The 20,368-nt window shown below is 40.0% G+C and overlaps 1 protein-coding gene across 13 annotated transcripts in view; it reads right to left on the reverse strand.

Moving 5' to 3' along the window:
• The window catches only part of PARD3 (par-3 family cell polarity regulator), a 646,254-nt gene that overhangs the window by 138,183 nt on the left and 487,703 nt on the right, over positions 1 to 20,368 (reverse strand). For 10 of the 13 annotated variants that reach the window (XM_074946210.1, XM_074946207.1, XM_074946206.1 and 7 more), the window contains one exon: positions 14,663 to 14,773. The exons of the other annotated variants lie outside the window; for them this stretch is intronic. In XM_074946210.1, coding sequence (XP_074802311.1) covers positions 14,663 to 14,773 — 111 coding nt within the window. The remainder of the gene's footprint in view (positions 1 to 14,662; positions 14,774 to 20,368) is intronic. 13 annotated transcript variants of the gene reach the window in all.

The following is a 20,368-nucleotide window of genomic DNA, read 5'->3' on the forward strand; positions in this document are numbered from 1 at the left end:
TCCACAGTTTTGGTGTGTGCAACTGTTGCTGGGGCTCCAGGGGATAGCAAAATTTCTCAGAATGCTTCCCTAAGTTGTTCCCCTGGTTGGTAACACTTAATTGTGAACATGAAAACACAGTTGTGAGAGCAGAAAAGCTTCAGCATTGTCAACCTGAACTGTATCACTTGTAACCTGTTAAAATGATTGCGCCCTTAACTTATTACAAAATGAAGATTCCAGCTGCACTGGATGGATGGAGCCTATGGATGCATGTTGTGAATATGCTATCAGGTATCCTTTTGATTATTCAGATAATTGCTACTGTCCTTAAGAATTAGAGTAAACGCACTGTTTAAGTGCTGCTAGCTACAAAGTGTTAGACTCCTGTAGTGCAGCCTAGAGAATTTCATGGGTTTTCAGTGCTATTCAGTTCAACAGCAATAAACACAGTTTAGTTTAACAAGTTAATAAACATAGTGGAATGACTCTTGCTTTTTTTTTTTTTAATGGGTATGTGGTATTAAAATGTAAGTATATGGCCACGTTGGATTAGAAAATAAAAGCAAATCCATTGTCCCTGCAATAATTTGTCAGATTTGGGGAGAAACATTTTCCCCTAAAATTCCTTGCAGATTTGTGTTTCTCTTTAGAATGCATTCTTGATTTGAACCTAAGTTTCCAACAGAGATGGGTGAGTGCACTAAGCCGTTGTACCGCCTAGATACATAGATAGAGAAGTTTCAGAGTAACAGCCGTGTTAGTCTGTATTCGCAAAAAGAAAAGGAGTACTTGTGGCACCTTAGAGACTAACCAATTTATTTGAGCATAAGCTTTCGTGAGCTACAACTCACTTCATCGGATGCATACTGTGGAGACCTTTAATATACTATCTAGTACTCTGTGTGCACTATGAAAGGTACTTATAGAAAATAAAAGGTGTTCTGTTAAAAAACTGACCGTTTTTAGCAATTGTCATTCCACCAACGGCCCAATTTAAGCATCAGCTGAAGTCAATGACAATAGTTTCATAGACTTCAGTGGGAGCAGGACTGAGCCCAAAGAATTAGCCAAAGCTCAGTCTTCTTATGCTCCATTTCTGTGTTCTCTTTTGCAAAAACTATGGCCACTGAATTACTTGATACACTGCACTCATCTTAAAACATTAGGCTCATGAGCATTACGTAAAAATACAATCAACAATACTAAATGCTCTCCACTAAAGCTATGGTGAAAAGAACAAACACCACTCACATCTATACTCCTTCCCAAAGATCACAAAAGAGAAATTCATATTTTGATTTTTTTTCTTATACTCACTAATGAATTTTATGCAAAATGTTGTCCAGGATGCCAGAAAAGGTTTGCTGTGGCTCACACTTCTATGGAAAACAATGGAACAATGAATATCTATTGTATATATGGATGTAGAGGGATGATCACTGCTGAGAAGCGTTAAGTAGTATAGGGATAAACCAATCAAAAGCAGACTTTACAACCGAATGTGGTATGGTTCTATTTTAAAGATATATGTGAACACTTAGTAGGTTATGTAACAAAACCAAGCAGAAATTCTCTCTATATTACAGTATATAGAATTACTTTTCTTCTTTATGTCGGATGAAACTGTTTTATGAAAATATTTGGCGAGGGGTGGGTGGGGGTGGGTGTTTTCCAATAAAAATATTATGGTCTCTCTGGGAAATTTGGAAGGACACCAGGAGAGTGTCCTGCTGTTCAACCCTTACTCCATCTGATACTTTAATAGTTCCAGATGGCCTTTACTGGAAGATAACGCTGCCTTTATTCTTTTATTATGACCTTTCAGGTCACAAATTATCTGTAGGATGCTGTTGTCATCCTTTCTTCTCAAGAGTAAGGTAGATGCTTAACATTAAATGTCAACTCTTATTAGTCCAAATTTCCAATGATGCAAAGAGAGTCAGTTATTCCAATCACCATCACGGAGGAAATGTGTTTAGTTTTTGCTATGCTGATATTTTTCCTCTATTCTATAGAAAAGTAATATTTTGTTAGATGCACTTTTTCTATCAGATACCTCTTGTTAACACATGTGGCCAACTAAAAACAGACCATATGGTAGATGACGATCATTTAGAATATGTAAGAAGCTATTGTGAAGTGCGTGCCCTTTGATTTTTTGTTTTTGTTTTTAGTTTTCAAAGGGTTTATTGTGTAAGTTTCATTGTTAGACAATAATGAACATTCACATAGTTTTTATCATTTGTCCTTTTCCATAATCATAAAGTGCATTGACCTTGCATAGGAAAAAATATTAAATAATCTAATATACTAAATAAAGTAATAGGTTAATTTCTTTCCTGCTGTCACTAAATTCATGTTAGCAGTCTCTCTTCAACTTGACATCAATTAATGATTTTAATTCCAGACTCTTGTCACAGTGCTCACCACCCTTTTGTCTAATTAAAATGGATGATGCATGATGAAGGGAAAACACAAGACTTCAGTTCTTGTTGTAACATTTCTATTCATTAGTATACTTTTTACAACAAAAGGCTTGTAGCTTTAATAGCACTAGAGAAAGATGAAGAGAAGTTTATTACATGTAGGCTCTCATACCCTCAGGAAATATACAATACAGGCAACTGCCTTTATGGAATGACCAAATAGTCTGGGACAAAATATCAATGGGCTATTTTAATTACTGATATACATATGAAGTGTTGCATTCAAAATCCGGGAAACAAAATGAGACACTAAAAATACAGCCTTGTTTATGTTCAATATTTTTAAAAAATCTGAATTCATATAAAATATTTCCATAGGGATACTGAGTAACCTAACAAAAGAAATTAAAAATCTGCTCCAGAATGGCTCTCTTAAAATATATGGCATAACGCTCTTCCTGTGTCTCTATAAGACCAAAGTTCACTAGTTATTCTTCCATTACTTGTAGTTTTTTATCCAAGTAGATAAAGCAGTGACAATGGTTGTCGCAGGAGGTTATTCAATCTGCTATAGTTTTTCATGTGTTTATGATATGGCATTAAAATTTACTCTGGGATGAAGCTAAATATAACAACATCATAAGCAGCCATTTATAACATCAATTTTCACTTACTGTCAGGTAGCTCTGGTGCACTACAGTACATAGAATTTCTGAAAAGAACATTCCCTTTCTCTTAGTTATTCTCTGAATCCTTGTTTGGATGTAAGTATATTGAATACTAACAATGTCTTCATTTTGGAAAGTTGGGCAAGTACCCAATAAACTTACAAAGTAAGACTGCGATTTCATAGATTCGAAGATGGAAAGGGTCTAGTTCAACCTCCTGCATAGCACAGGATTTGTTACCACATCACTTACAGCAGCAATACAGAAAATCTTATGAGCTGGCAGAGCATACTCTCTGTACCCTAATATCTACCCTCCATTTTTGTTTGGCTATTATATTAAAAACATGCACTATCTCCTCTTTAGTCAAGACACACAAAAAACAATGTTGGGAGCTCCCCCTTCTGACTTTACAGCTGCAGTTGACAGACACTATTCCCAGAGCAGTACTGATGCCATTGGTGGTGACATTTGCACAGAAAAGTATACAAACAGAAGAATTATGTAAATTTAATCTCCTTTACAAACTAAAGGACGAAAATGTCAATGCTTCCAAAAACAAAAATAGATAAAATTATACTATATTTATACAGAGAGCGAGCACACATCACTCCTAATCCACACAAGTACAAAAATAATTACAGTAAAATTGAATAACATCTTTAGAACGCAGAGGAAGACACGACCCAGCCAGCATGGTCCCCAGCCTCAATAAAGCACTTATTCCCACTACTCTCTCATCTGCTAAACACTCTCCCCAAATGTTTCATAATAAGTATCCAACCCTCTTTTACATAATAAGTATCCAACCCTTTTTCCCTCTCCAAGTGAGTTTCTCATCCCACCTTAAACACTTACTTCATATACTTCTCTTCCAGGTTCAGAACATCCTTCCTCCTCCCAATGCCTGCCCCAATCCCAGACAAATGCTCAGAATGCATCATCTTCCCAAACAGTAGTGTTCAAAGAGTTATAATTGTTTTTGCAATTATATAACTTTACAACTTCAGTTTTAAAATTGAATTTGGCAAGTGAATTGCATGTAAAGATTGTCTAGACAGTTTGGGGTTTATGAATGGGGAAGGAATAAAATATTAAAAGTTACTAATGGTTAAAAATATAGTAACCTAGAGATATTTAGCAACTGAACTTAATATCGAAGTGCAATAGACAGAATGATAAAACGTTCCATTAGATCAATGATCTTTCAAGATGAGATAGATAATGGACCCAAGGCTGGATTAAGACACAAGCACTATAGGCCACGCTTAGAGGGCCATTCATATTCTGAATCATAAGATTACATCAGAATTTCAGCTTTTATTAAAAACAAGAATCTAGCCATGAAGAACATGGAAAATAACTCTGTATCATACAACTATTATAGATACCTCAGTCTCTATTTCTCTCGAGTTTGCTATATGGGTAAAAAAAGTTAATTTAGTCCTACAGGTGGAGGTAGCTACTCCTCTGCAAGAAGGCAAGCTATGGGTGTATTTAACCAAACAATACAGACATCAAGAAGGAGCAGTTACCTACCTTGTACAGGAATGAGTTTTTTGAGTTGTGTCCCCCTGTGGCTGCTGCACATCAGGATAAACGTGCACGACCATGTTCTCTTAATTGGAGGGGTTTTTTTTTTTGACAGTGTCTGTGGGTCCACACCTACGCCCCAGTTACCCTCATGCCCCAACAGGAAGGTATATAGGAAGGGGTGAACCTGCTGCCACTTCAATTCCTTCTCAACCACAAAAGTCCAAAGAGAGAGACTCCAAGGCAGAGCGGAAAGAGGGTGGGTGGTGGGACATACATAGGTGCACGCATCTCAAAGAACTCCAGTTACTGTACAAGATAAATAATCTCTTCTCCTCCGAGTAATGTCTCTATGGGTGCTCCACCTGAGGAGACTCCTGAGCAGTCCCCCCATCATGGAGAAGGTTGCCGAGGAGGAGGATTCAGTGCAGATTATGGAACAGCTTCACTGAAAGCTGTGTCAGCTCTGAGAGCAGTCACAAGAGCAGAGTGCTGGGAAAATGTGGGTACTGAGGATCAGGTGGCTGCTCTGCAGATGTCTGGAATAGGTATGTTTTTCTGAAGGGCTAATGAGGTAGACTGAGCCCTAGTGGAATGAGCAATGACTCTTGGAGGAGGGCCAACCCCTGAGGCTTTGTAACAGTTTAAAATGCAGCCGGTAACCGATTTGGACAGTGTTTGGGTGGAAATCGACTGTCTTTTCATACATTTTGCAAAAAGCCTGGGTGAAATCCTGACAGGTGTGGTCACATCTACGTAAAAAGGTGGGAGCTCTTCTTATGTCCAGTGTATGAAAGCCCATTTCTTCTATGGAAGAGTGAGGCATGTGATAGAAAACAGGCACGTGAATCTCCTGGTTGATGTGAAATTCTGAGGAAACCATGGGAAAGAAGAGATAGTGAAAATGAAGCATCACCTTGTCACAGTGAAACACTATATATATACTGGGTACAGCCATCAAGGCTCCAAGCTCTCCTATCCTCCTAGCCAAGGTGATGGCTATGAAGAATGTCGTGTTAAGGGACAAATGAAGGAGGGAACAGTTCGTCATAGGTTCCATGATCATGGAGGTTTCCTCAGTGCACTGGGGACAAAGTTGAGGCCCCATAGTGGAAAGAGGCCTTTCATAAACCTTGTTGTGGCTGGATGGGTGAAAACTGAAAACCTCTCAATAGGGGCTGTGTGTGAAAGGCTGTGATAGTGGGGAGGTGAACTTTAATGGAACTCAACGATAATCCTGAGGTTTTTAAGTTGAACAGGTAATCGAGAATGTGTGTAAGGCAAGACTAAAGACGAGGCATAGATTGGCAACTGCACCAAGTCTGGAAGAGTTTCCGCTTCTAAAATTAAGTTTTCCTTATTGAAAGTCTGCTATAAAGCAGAACTGAGAACTGTTAATACACCTGGGGAGTAGTCTTGTTCTATACCAGAGAGCTATCTAGTAGCCAGGCCTTGAGGTGAAGTGCCGGAAGATTCGGGTGGATGGAGGAGATGGATCTTGACTGTTGGGTGAGGAGATTCACTGACAGGGAAAGATGGAGAGGTGGTTGCAGAGATATGTGAACCAGCTTTGTGAACCACAACTGTCTGAGTCAAAACTGTGCTGTGATGATGGCTAGTAATCTTTCTTGTTTCAAATAGTTCAGGAACATAAGCAGTAGGGGAGTAGGGGGGACAAGCATAAAGCAGTACACAAGGCTAAGGAATAACTAGGGTATCCGCCATTGAGTTGCAGCCATTCTCTCCTCTCAAGCAAAGTCGTCTACACTTCTCATTGGATGGAGTTGTAAAGAAATCTATCCATTGATTGCTCCAGGTGAGACATATCTTTTGGAAAACCTCGCTGTTCAAAGCTTCTACTCATGGTTGATGTTGAAAGGTCTGCTGAGAGAATCCGCAACTCTGTTCTGTAGTCCTGGTAGATTAACCATTGAAATCTGTATGCACTGTATATTTACCAGTTTTATGGCTTCTGCACATAATGAGTGGGATCTTTCTCCGCCTTGACAGTTGATATATAATACACTGCTGCTCTGTTGTTCAGCATTATTCTGGTCGGGTGGCCCCTGATGTGGAGGAGGAAGTGCTAACAAGTATGATGAACTGCTCTGAGCTCTAATATGTTGATAATGAGGATAGACTTCAGAGGGGTCCATCTTCTCTGAGCTATGAGGTTTTGGAGTGTGTGCCCCAACCTAGTAGAGAAGTGTCTACGGTAATGACTCTCAGGGGAAGGGACCTGCAGGAATGGAACTCCTACATTTAGGGGATCTTTCCACCAAATTAGAGAGATGAGGCCCCTCCAAGGTATGGACACCCATTTGCAGAGAATGTGCTGTGGTTTGTCGTCTTTGTTTTATCTTTGAAACAAGGTTGGACATCGTGGCAAATCTGTTTTTTGGCAAGTAGGGTCTAACAGTGGTGGAGATGAAGTGGCCCCAATGAAGTCTATGTATTGAAAGGGTGAGAGCATAGATTTTTTTTGTGTTGAGGTAAAGGCCTACCGAGTGGAACAGAGATCAGGTTTTGTGGTTGCTGTCTATATCTCTAGAAGCAAGTGACCTTTTAGGAGCTAATGATCCAGGTAGGGAAAGACAATTATTCACATCTAGGGACGGTGGGAAGCAGCAACTGATAGGGTTTCCATTCTGAGCCGTTGAGAGCATGGATGCACATGTTCAAAGTTCTGAGGTCCAGAATTGGTCTCCTTCTCCAGTTTCTCTTTGGGACCAAGAAGTATTGAGAATAGAACACTTTCCTAACAAAAGTCCAGGGGAACAGGGTTGATCGCCAACCCTGCTACCCACTCCCTAGCGTTAGCAGGGATTGTACTTCCTACATGAGAAAGACCTCGTGAGAAGGGTCCCTGAAAAGAGACAGAGAGTGGGTTGGGCGTGGCGGAGTAGAGACCTGAAATGGATGGAATAACCTGTAGAAATTATTCCAAGATCCACATGTCAAAGGTGATAAGCTCCAAGGAAGAGAGAAAATGGGAAAGACAATCCCTATAACGGTGGTCAAGTGCAGGATCTAGAGTGGGAGATGGTTCGTAACTCTTCACTAGTGGGTCAAAGTGGACATTTTGAAGATGTCACTGATTGAGAGAATACTCTTTTTTAGATCTGGGCTCTTCCTGGGGGGGTTCAGTTGGCCTCATGGGCTGGGGGTAAACTGAACAAGATTATGGAGCCGTCTGTGACCTGCTGTATTTCTTATTTGTCACAGGTGTGTAATTGCCCAGAGATCATAGCATCACCCATGAGTTCTTGAGAGAGCAAAGGGACCCATCTGTGGTGTTGATAAACAATTCAGTCCCCTCAACAGTATTTTGTACCTTCCAGGGAAGGCCAGAGTACTGCAGCCAGGAAGCTTGGTGCATACAGCACATAAAAAATGGTTACTCACCTTTTTGTAACTGTTGTTCTTAGAGATGCGTTGCTCATGTCCATTCCATTCTAGGTGTGCACACATCCATATGCATGGTCATCAGAGACTTTTACCTTGAGTGGTACCTGGAGAGCTGGGTGAGGCGCCCTCTGGAGTGCTGTGCTCATGGCACGGTATATCAGGCTCAGTCAGCCCTGTGCCCTCTCAGTTCCTTCTTGCCCACAACTCCGACAGAGGGACTGGAGGGTGAGTAATGGAATGGACATGAGCAATACATCTCAAAGAACAGTTTAAAAAAGGTGATTAACCGTTTTTTCTTCTTCGAGTGTTTGCTCATGTTGATTCCATTGTAGGTAACTCACAAGCAGAATCCCAGGAGGTGGGCTTGGAGTTCACAGTCTTAGAACCGAGAGGGCACAGGGCTGGTGGTGCTGATATATCGCGCCATGAGCACGGCACTTCAGAGGGTGCCACAGCCGGACCTATTGGTACCGCTAAGCCAAAAGTCTTCAAGAGCCGCACATGTTTGTACGCACACACCTACAATGGAAATCGACATGAGCAAGCACTCGGAGAACTACTGCCATAGCTATGGGGCCTTTAGCTGTGTTGACTGCATCAAGTGAGGCTTGGAGAGATGCTTTGGCAACTGTCTAGCCTTACATAATGAGGGCCTGAAATTGTTCCCTGTGATCCTGAGGCCGGCGTACAATAAAAGATACAAATTTGGAATAATATGTGAAGTTGTACTTTGCCATCAGGACTTGTAATAGGCTTTTCTGAACTGTAGAGAGGCCAAGCAGTAGCTCTTACGAACCAGATGTTTTAGCTTTATTTGATGGGGTTGAACGGAACCAGTGTTGCATGTTTGATTCGTTAACTGCCTCAACTACCAGCGTGTTACTTGTAGGGTGAAGGAAAAAATACTCCAAGCCTATGGGCCGGATATAGTACTTCTTGTCAACCCGCTTGCATCTAAGTGGTACAGTTGCTGGGGATAGGTAGTGCAATCTTGCCCGGAGGAGATGTACGATGGATGGTCAACAGGGAACACTGGAATCTGTAAATGTGTCTGCCACACATTACATAAGGTCCTGGAAGGCCTTGAAATCATCAGGGTAAGATGATGGAAGAGGCATGACTGGATCATCTGGTGAGGAAGAGGACTTGTGTGAATGTGGTGTTTCTTCCTCTTCAGCTGGTTCATGTTCTGCTTGGAATGTTCCTGTTGAGCAACACTAAAGGGTGTTGGTTGTTGCTCCTGACACGTCCTCTTATGAGGTGGAACCCTGTAGAACTGGTCAGCATAGGAGGACCAGGGGTTCCGGTATGCCCACTAAGGTGGAGCAAAAGAGATGGAGTGAGGCCCCATGGATGTCCTTGCCAGGGTCTCTGACGTGTTTCCTGCTACGAGTTTCCTCCTCATAGTGAGCCTCAAGAGAGGGAGGCTTGAAGGCAGAGAAGCCACGTATAGATATCTCCAAGTCCTATGTGGTGTCTATCAAAGGTGTGCAAGTGGTGCAGTGGAGACTGTAATGGTACTGGAGGACAAGCCACAGTTGACAATGATATGGATGGAGAGTAAGTAGGCCCCAAGAAATGCATCAGTAACAGTGGTGAATCCTTTTAGTATCTGTCAACAAGGGTGATTCAAGCTCTTCCATGAGCTGAAGATCTTCATGAGAGAGCAGCCTAGATTGTACTGGAGACTCTGGTATGGACCCTCAGGAGTCATTATATATCACAGTACTGGGGATTGTACTGAGGTTAGGTCAGTATATGACAGCAGCCTTTGCTGGGTTCTAGAGCTTCTGTCTGCAGGGGTGAATTTTCCCTTCTCTTGTCCTGTTCTCAGGAGTGGGGTCTTTTCTTCTTTGGTGGTCCCCTAGGGCCCCTGGAGTGTTTGCTACCAAAGAAATGGAGGCAGGTAGCTGCTCCAATGTACAGGGGATGACTCAGACCCTGTGGGTCTCTGAGAATAGGAGTTTAAGTTTGACCTCTCTGAATTTCTTGAATTATTAGTTCCTGAATTTGAGTAGATCTTGCATATGGAGGGAATGTGTTTTTTCCCAAAGCAACTGAAGCAGCTTGAATGCCTGTTGCTCCAGGGAAAAGACTTGTAGCAGGTCTGACAGGGTTTGAAGCCTGGGGCCTTGGGCATAATCCATACTCAATGCTGCATCTTGAGGTCCAAGAAAACAAACGGCCCAGAACAGGCAAAGGACAAAAAAAAGAAACAAAAAAACAAAAACGGGAAGGAGAATCCTCCCCATTTCCAAAAGGCACAAACTGCTAAATAAGGGAAAAAGAAAAAAAGAAAAGAAATACCTGTAAAATTAAGAAAAAATTAAAAAAAATAAGCAAGAGGCGTAACAAGTCACATGGCTTAGCTAATGGACACTGCAATACTCTGTCTCAAGCTGAAGGCAGTTGAGAAGGAACTGGAGTGGCGGTGGGTCCACTTATATGCCCTCGTATTATGGCATGAGCATGTCTAGGGTGCAGGTGCAGACCCGCAGACACATATATAGCCTGATGTGGAGCCCCCAGAGGGACACTATTTGAAGAAGAACTGTCTAAATCCAAGCAGTGAACAACCTAGCCAAAGACTTTGGACTTGCTGGAGACTGGAAAAACCCTGGGGAAGGACAGGAAAAACAAAGGTGTTGGAATAAGCTGTAAAAAGAAAGTCTCCCTCCAGCCAGGGGAACAGACCAGAACCAGAAGACAAAACTGGACAGGAGAAGAGGAGGGTGCAGAAGAAGTCTGGACTCCCTGGAAGGCACTAAGACCCAAAAGACACTCAGGAGTGAAGTTATTTTTCCATAGATTTGTGTATCTCAAGTGCTTCATCTATGAATTAAAGTACATGTATAATTTAGAAGTGCCTTTGCAAAGCCTATGTGTTACTTGCTGTAATTGTCATGAAGTCCACAGAAGGGTGACACAGTAATCCACAGCACATATGTGAGTGGAACTCTGGGGAGGGAGAAGGAAGGCTCTGAAAAGACTTGGAGGAGCAGTTGGGCTATGGGATCCAACTTCCCCGTGGGGCACCAGACTTGGAGTCTACACACCAGGAGTGTGCCTGAAAGGCCAGATATAGAGACTTTATCATAACCTTAAAAGCCTGTGGCAGCCAACAACAGTCAGATGAGCATCCACAAAGGGGAGTGCAGCCAGGGCAGTAACGCTAGCTCTTTTAGTTGCCCAGAAAAGTTTGAAAACGTGACCTGAGTGTAACCAATACAGCAATGTTTGCCTGAGTCTGTAGACAACCTGAAACCCTTGAAGTGTCTACTACCCCATATGTCTCTAAGGGATGTTAAATATAAGATCAGCTACTCTGAAGGGACTGCACCAGCATAACCCCATCAGGGGATTCTATGCATGGCAGGAGCAGAAGAATCTAGCAGATGCATCTCACCAATCCAAACAGATACCCTTGGGGGCCACCCTTCCTCGAGGAAGGAAAGGAAAGCTCCTACTACTCCTGAGGGAAAAGAGGGCCCATGCTACTGCCCCTGCCTCTCTGGGAGGAGAGGGGACCCACTGACACCACCACTCCAAGTATTGCACATGGAGGGGCAGAATCAGAGCATGGGTATCAGGCACAGAGGGTCCCCCATGATGTGGTATGCCCAGAACCCAATATTGCCTTCATCTGGCCCTGAATGGACCCAATTCTGATCTCTGTTCCAGCGGTGTAAATCCAAGGTAACTCCTTTGCGCTCAGGCTTCAACAACAATGCTACCTGGAGCTGTAAGCTTGTCAGAGCTCATAACCTAAGCAGTTTGGGTCAGATGGTCAGTGCTTGGAGATATTCAAAGATAACTCACTAGCCTCCCTTCTCGCAGTAAACCAGTGCCCCCAGAAAGCAGATACGCAGTACTGTGCTGTCGGGTGAAACGTCAACCTGAGATCCAGGCAATTTACCATTAATAAGTATCCTCTGACAATTTTTATAAGAATGGTGGGTGCTTACTCCAGGTTCCTGACACAGTTCCAATGGAGGTATTTGCTAAACATATCTGGTCTATACCCCTGTATTTTCAACTGGATAATTTACATCCTGGGCTAAACTGCTTTATTACTGTTGCTGGAACACATGCACCAAAGCTGGCTAAAATGACATTCTCTTTTAAAAAGGAATTATTGTTAGTATTAGTATTGTATTCATAAAAGGCAGTTTTTATCCATTTCAATCAGTGATCAATTGAAGTATATTAATTTGCTTATTTGTCTTCTAATCAATATGAACAAAATACTTTCAAGAGTTTAAGCAAAATACTATTGTAAGCACATTACTATTAAAATTGCAAAGTCAGAGTATAATAATTTTATAAAATTGTGGGCATGATTGATTTTTTAATGGACCATTCACTTGTTCTCTGACCCCTAAGGATTTTTTGTTCCAAGCCTCTTACACATAGTAAATTCATTAAATTCAGCCTAGTTCCCAAAAGTATTGCATCATTAAAGGTATAGAGCTTCAAACACCAAACAAAACAGAGTAAGTGAACTGTGCCAGTAAAACATAATGAAAGTGAAAAAAGGAGCCATTATGAGCCAGCATCATTTTACTGTCTCCCCCAATAATTATTTCTAGAGTTTTAGTTAATTTGCATGGGCAATAATTTATTATGTATCTAATATAGTTACATGACAAAATAGAAAGGAAGAACTGCAATCTGACTGCGGCAATTCAACACCACCATGGACTGAGTCATAATCTGGTACTTTTGGAAATTTAAGGAAGCACCAAGCACATTTTTGTTGCTATGTTATCATCATTTATAGTAGTACAGGCCCCTGCCACAAAGAAATTACATTATAATTGTACACTTGACACAACAAGAACGAAACCAACAATTGGGGTGGGGATCTGAGGGGAGAGGAAGGATCTGGGTCACAATAATAAGATCATGCTGTAACCAAGTTCTGGCATGTGCATATATTGATGATTCGAGTGGATATATAAATTATTTTGTGACACAGCAGGAGTGAGGTTTTAAGGAGAGATTTCAAGGAGGCCAGAGTAGTTTGGTGAATGGGACTGGGAAGTTGTTCCATACATAGGAGGCTATATAATTATACAGTAGTACTCAGAGTGACTATTAAATCTGTTTTATGACATGCACATTCTATACTCTCTCCAATATTACTGAGTGCGCGCATAACAGAAAATTTCCCTACCATGAAAAATAATTTTGTATGTCATGCAGAGATTCCAACATTCAGCTTTGATTATATAAACACACACACACACACACACACACACACTTTGTTACATATTTCCTCCAGCTTCAAAACATTCCCTCACAGTTTTATTTGAGAGAGCAATTACTTCAAAAGAACGTCTCAACAAAACAGGAAGACATTTAGTGCTCCTATTTTTGGTTTTATCAATAAAAGGAAAATTAAGCCATAAGTAAAGATCAAAAGCTATGGTTTGGCCTCTATACTAGCAGAAGAGAAACTCAGATATTTACAATTAAACTCTATTAACAGATTAATCCCACATATCTTTTGGGGAGCCAAACATCAAATATAGAGTACGCAGATTCATGTATATTAAGGACAGAAGGGATCATGATCAACTAGTTCAACCTCCTGTATTACACAAGTCATAAAATTTCACCCAGTGATTTCTGCACCAAGCCCACAACTTCTGGCTGAGCTAGGGCATATCTTTTAGAAAAACATACAGTCTTCCACCCCATCCCTAGGTAAGTTGTTCCAATGGTTAATAACCCTCACTGTTATAAATGTGCATCTTATTTCTAGTCTGAATTTGTCTAACTTAAGCTTCCAGCACTTATAGCTTGTTATGCCTTTGTTTCCTACAGTAAACTGCCACCTACTCTCAGAAATCTCCCCATGTAGGTAATTTTAGACTGTGATCAAGTCACTTCCTAATCTTCTCTTGGATTTAGCCCTAAATGAAGTAATAAGACATAACAGAGTCTCGGCCCAGAATCCCTGGGGTCTGCAAGACAGAGGGTGAAATTCAGATTGGAAATACTAGCTTGTTTAAAATAATGAGGAGCATATGACACAAACAATATAGAGGCTTCAAATGTTAAGGGAAGGAGAACAAGGCAAAAATAGAGGTACTCACCACTCGGTTTTACAATTAACAGTTTAATGTACACATTACTCCATGACAACAAACAGAACTGCAGTGACAAATTTATTTGCAATGATCAAATTTTAAATTCTATTTCTGAACAGCATAAAAACAATTAGTAATAAACTAGGTATGAAAGACTTTAAGGGAAAGATACAAAATGTATTTCAATTTTATATAAATATTTGTTTTCTGAGAAGTCTGTAAAATAGATTATAGAATCAGTCTTGAGAAAAAATTAAAGTAACTCTTTCACGTGCCCTAATTAAGAAATAATTATACGGCTGCTACTGGTCGCATAAAAGATACTGAATGACAGTTTCTTTTGACTGCACTGTTTAGGTCCCAAACAAGTCCAGTTTCTCTCTGTTTCTTTCTGTTATATTAACTATATAAACACATCATCATTGGATAATTTTATCAGTGAAAACCAAACTTCAGTTGCATGTAAATTCTTGAGTTTAGAAACACCACAAAAAAAAACAAACAAACAAAAACTCTCTCTGCTAATGTTTAAGCAAATACTGAAGTCTACCTCTCCTGTTCTTGCTTCATTCGTATTCTCTCCTCTTCTGAAGTAAGGGCTTCCTGAACTTTAATTTTACCAGTTTTCTCAATCTTGTCATCTTTGCGATGTTTGCCAAACCTGTTAATAACAAAACATTCTAACTTGTCAAATGAACACAAATGTATTTCTCTTTTCCTAAGACAATGTTGTGCTTATTATCGGAGCAGCTGCTTGAAAACCAGGAGGGGAGACTTCCAAGATTTCTGAACCTCCATTTTTAATATTTTTCTCTTTGTCTTCTTGAGAATTTATAAAGGTGAGGGTTTTTTGTTTGTTTTTTATTATAGCATTGTAAGCTTTTTTATGACATTTCCAGATCACTATTTTTAAATCCAAAGGCAACCGATGTCTTAAAAATTACTCAACACTGCAACTTCCAGAGAATGTAAATCAGAGTTTACATTACTTTAGGCCCTTCTTTTATGAACTGCAGGAGACAATCCAGAATCATCTATATAATAATTGCTTGAAAAGCAATATCAGTTCACTTCACCCTATAGCAGCAGTTGCATTGGCTATAGTGGATAGAATTCAAATTGGTGGTTTTCGCCTTTAAAGCCCCAAATGGTTTGAGACCTGGTTACCTGTAGGATTGTCTCTCTCCTTGTGATATGCTGTCGCGATTAAGATCAGCGGAGGTGCTTGAGCTGGACCTCCTCCTCTACATACAGGAAGAAGTTGCTGGCAGAGTGCTCTCCATGAGGGTCCCTCACCTCTGGAACGCCTTTCCCACACTTGCTTAGCCAGACCTCAGAACTGTTTAACTTCCAGGAATGCTGCACATCCCACTGTTTTCTGCCAAGCATTTGGGCAGGGGAATGTCTGAGTCTGGAAGTTTATTTATTGTTAGGAGCAGAGTGTGTGTGTTAATTTTTACCTATCATAGATGGAATTACATATTTTATACATTTAAATAAATAAATAAAATATTCCTCAAGTTTTAGGGAGTAAGAAAACGACCACTTTTTGGCATATTTAAAGCACAAGGGATAACAGCTACATATCTATTAAGCCCATTGTGTTGATCAATTCAAAAACATTAAGAGTATTTTTTGCATCGAATGCTCTGCTGAAACTGATGAAAGTAGATAGTGACTTGTGGCACCCTTCACTCAGAAGTTTACATCAAAAGTAAAATGAAAGCACTAACCATGTGCAAAGTGCAGCCAGGTCATTCAAATAGCCATCCAGGCAAAACGTTTACAAACAGAAGAATACAAACTTCTCTTAAACACTTTAAAAAATTAGTATTCAGAGGAAAACTTTGAAACTAGCAGGAATTTATAACATTTTTTTCCGCTTTTCCCTCCTTCTTTCTAAAACAAAGCCACTGTGTGGGCCAAATACATACCATACAGTGACCCTACAGAAAGATTAATCTTAGGCCACACCATCTAAAGATAAAATTACACAAGGCAGCCAAGTTTATGGATCTTAGGTGTAGCTATAAAAAATGAAGAAAATGAGGACTACACAAACTTTGGACTATATGGATGTTCTCTGTTTTCCCCAGGATGCTCATTTCTAAAGTAATCCAGGCCAATGAGGCTAAATTGATCATTAATAATTATTTGGAAAGGGAGAGGACATGACAGAGCGGAAGACAAGAAACACTAAAAGGAGGTATAATATTCTATTAGCAATTAAAATATCTGGTTATACATTGGGACAGTTGCTTTATGTATCACTTTTATAATTAAAATTCAATCAGAGATTAGCAGTACCTGGATAAGACAGGAAGAAGAGTAAAAGTTCAATATGGCTGCACTAGGAGCTTTTTAGCGACCTGAAAATCAAAAAGGAATCCTACAAAAAATGAAAAAATTGACAAATTGCTAAGGACGAATGCAAAAGAGTAGCACCAAGCATATAGGGACAAAATCAGAAAGGCTAAGGCACAAAATGAGTTACATTTAGCAAGGGATACAAAAACCAGAAAGAAGAGGTTCTATGAATACAACAGGAACAAAAGACAAAGCATTGGTCCACCATTCAGGAGGGAACAGTTAGTAATGGATGGCATCAAGAAGATGGACGTATTTAATGCCTATTTTACTTAAGCTTTTACTAAAATTGTTACTTATGACCAAATGCTTAAACACAATTAATATTAACAAGGGGGAAGGAACACAAGCCAGAACAGGGAAAGAACAGATTAAAGAATGTTTAGATAAGTTAGATGTAATCAAGTTGGCAAGGCCTGATGAAATTCACCCTAGGGTACTTGAGGAACTAGCTGAAGCATTAGTGATTATCTTCTTCAAGAACTCCTGGTGGACAGGGGAGGTCTCGGGAGGACTGGAGAAGGAAAAACATAGAACCTATCTTTAAAAAGAGTAACAAAGAAGAGCTGGGGGAATTATAGACCAGACAACCTATCTTTGATGTTTGGAAAGATACAAATTGATTTTTTATCAATTTGTTCCAGTAAGCACCTGAAGGAAAATAGGGTGATAAATTATAACCCACACAAATTTGTGATGCTACAACAATCTAATTTCCTTCTTTGATATGGTTACCGGCTTACTGTGGTCTAGATGAAATTGCTGGGGGTTGGGGGAGAGAGAACGACCGGCTAAAAAGTGTACTCAAAGAGTAGTTATCAATGGTTCACTGTCAAACTGGAAGGACATTATCTAGTGGGATCTCTCTGTGTCCAGTACCATTCATATTTTCATTTATGACTTGAATAGTGGAGTGGAGAGTATGCTTATAAAATGTGCAGATGACACCAAGCTGGGAGGGGTTGCCAGCACTTTGGAGGACAGAATTCAAATTCAAAATGACCTTGACAAATTGGAGAACCAGTCTGAAACCAACTAGATGAAATTCAGTAAAGACAAGTGCAAAGTACTACACTTTGCATGGGAAAATCAAATGCACACCCACAAAATGGGGAATAACCGGCTAGACAGTAGTTCGGTTGAAAAAGATCTGGGGGTTATAATGGATCACAAATTGAATATAAGCCAACAATGTGATGCAGATTGAAAAAGGCTAATATTATTCTGAGGTGTATTAACAGGAGCGTTGTATGTAAATCATGGGAGGTAACTGTCCCACTTTATTTGGCACTGGTGAGGCCTCAGCTGGAGTTCTGGGTCCAGTTTTGCATGCCGCACTGTAAGAAAGATGTGGACAAGCTGGAGAGAGTCCTGAGAAAAGTAACAAAAATGATAATCGGATTAGAAAACCTGACCTCTGAGGAAAGGTTAAAAAAACCTGTGTATGTCTAGTCTTGAGAAAAATCGACTGAGGGGGGACCTGATAGCCTTCAAATAGGTTAAGCTCTGTTCTAAAGAAGATGGTGACCAACTGTTCTCCATGTTCACTGAAGGTAGGACAAGAAGTAATGAGCTTAATCTGCGGTAAGGGAGATTTACGTTAGATATTGGCAAAAAACTCCAGCAACTTTCTAACTAAGAGGATAGTTAAGAACTGTAATTGGCTTCCAAGCAAGGTTGTGGAATCCCCATCACTGGTGGCTTTTAAATTAGGCAACACCTATCAGGGATGGTCTAGAATCTAGACTCTAGATCCTGCCTCAGCACAGTGGACTGGACTACCTCTCAAGGTCCTTTTCATTTCTATGAAACCTTGCATTTCTATGGTTCTGTAATCTTCTAAAAAAATCCACCTATTTATCAAATAATAGTTGCTCCCCTTAATAAGACAAGAAAAATTATATATCTCAGGTAAGATTTTCATCCACGTTTTGGATCCTATATGCTGGATGAAAGGGCCCAAGTTTAAAGGAGCGGTAAACCCCAGTATTTGGCCAGAGGATTCCCTCAGGGCCAGAACCGTGGAAGACAGCTGCAAGCCCTGGTATATGTGTGCTGCTGTGGGGGGAGGGGAAAGAGGCTGGTGGTGAGAGAAGCACCTCAGGGGTCGGGCTACAGCACATACTTCTGTGGAGATTCCAGGCAGCATTACGCTCCATAGGCAGCCAGGGCCAGGCTGTTGTAACTCTGACAGGACCCCAGTGCTGTCTATGTTATGCCAGGAGCAGCCCAGCATTGGGAAGATACAAAGGTGACTTGAAACCACCATGCCGCCTTTCCCACTGCTCCTTTTGGAGGTACACCCTTAATGTATAATGAGAAATATAGACCAAACAAAAATGTAATACTTCTTCTCCACCCTAGATAATACTAAAATAATTCTAAATGTAACTTTTTTCTATTTACAAACATAGTTTAATATTCTTCTAAGGATGGATATAGCATGCATCATATTATTAAACAATATCCTCTTAATAATAACATAAGCAAGAGCATCTCTCACACATTAATCAGTTTATTTAGTGTTTCCTTAATCCAAGTTCTGCTTCTTAAAGCGTATTTTTAAAAAATGGTTTAATGCTACTCTAATTGGAACATATACAAATATTTCAAGAATTTTTTTTTGTGACAGATTGAAATAAGGGGTGAAAATTAAAAATACCCTATCTATCCAACGGTTTGAGAAACTGATGATGGAGAGCAACTGAAACCTTGTTCACTCTAATTGCCAACGTACTCCAGGGTTCTATTAATTTTTAGCTTCTTCATTTTTCTTTTGCAGCAAGGGTCAGAGAACATTTCAATACACATGTGAACTCCCGATGTCAGATTCAGAGTTTTAAACCTCAACTCAGCCTATGACAACAATATTTAATATCAAGACAGTTAAAGATATAAAAGGATCAATTATTTTTGTTTTATTACCTTCTAGAACAGGGTGTCTATTTCAGACAGGCCACCTTTCAAGTTACAGTATAGCAGAAGAAAGTGCTATCCTTAAAGCCATGGTGGTAGTTTGTTACATTATTAACAAAGGGAAGAGGGTCTGAGAACAGAGTCCTGTACTTCTGAATCTTTACCTCAAACTAGGATAATCTGTGTGTAACCATCCAAGCAGAGTAAAGTACATAGCAAAAATCCTTTTGTTGGTCACCCAGCTGTACTAAACTGGCGTCCGCTTGCTTGAGTGAATTTTCCATCAGCCAATTTGGGGACTGATCCAACTCCTATTAACCTCAAGAGAAAGACTCCCAGTGACTTCAATGGACTTAGAATCAGGCCCTCAGAGTTGCTCAACAATATAAGGAAAGAGTGAAAAGAGGAGAGAAAAATTCCTTGGAATGTAATGATAAATACACAGGAGAGTTCATTTCATATAAAAAAAACAAATCAGATCAGTTTTCAGATTGAGGAAAAATGGTTATATGTGAGGAATACGAATTCTGAAATGTTATCTATTGAGAATAGCGTCAGTTAGAAAGAACATATCAATATCTCCGATACAACAAAAATAATCTCCATGTAATCTGCTAAATGGATTTTACTCTGATGCGTTACTGATGAGATCATTGCCATCTGCCAAATCGTCCACATATTTCATTAGAATAAAGAGCTATGGAAGAAATATGCATTAGCTGATTAATGAAAAAAAACACAAAAATTGATTGAGACAGAAAAAGTTCAGTAGCATTATGTTCTTTAATAGACAAAGGACCGTCATTAAAAATTAACAAATGGTAAGTGTCTCAAGCTATTCTATCGATGCTTTCTGACGTAAAGTAAGGCATGCTCTTTTCCCAGTAGTAGTGACAATATTTTTCTTTCTCACACACACACACACACACACACCCCATTACTCAAAAAGGGTATTACCAATAACCTATGTAAT

The sequence above is a fragment of the Natator depressus genome, chromosome 2, assembly GCF_965152275.1.
Source record: "Natator depressus isolate rNatDep1 chromosome 2, rNatDep2.hap1, whole genome shotgun sequence".
Taxonomy (NCBI): Eukaryota; Metazoa; Chordata; order Testudines; family Cheloniidae; genus Natator; species Natator depressus.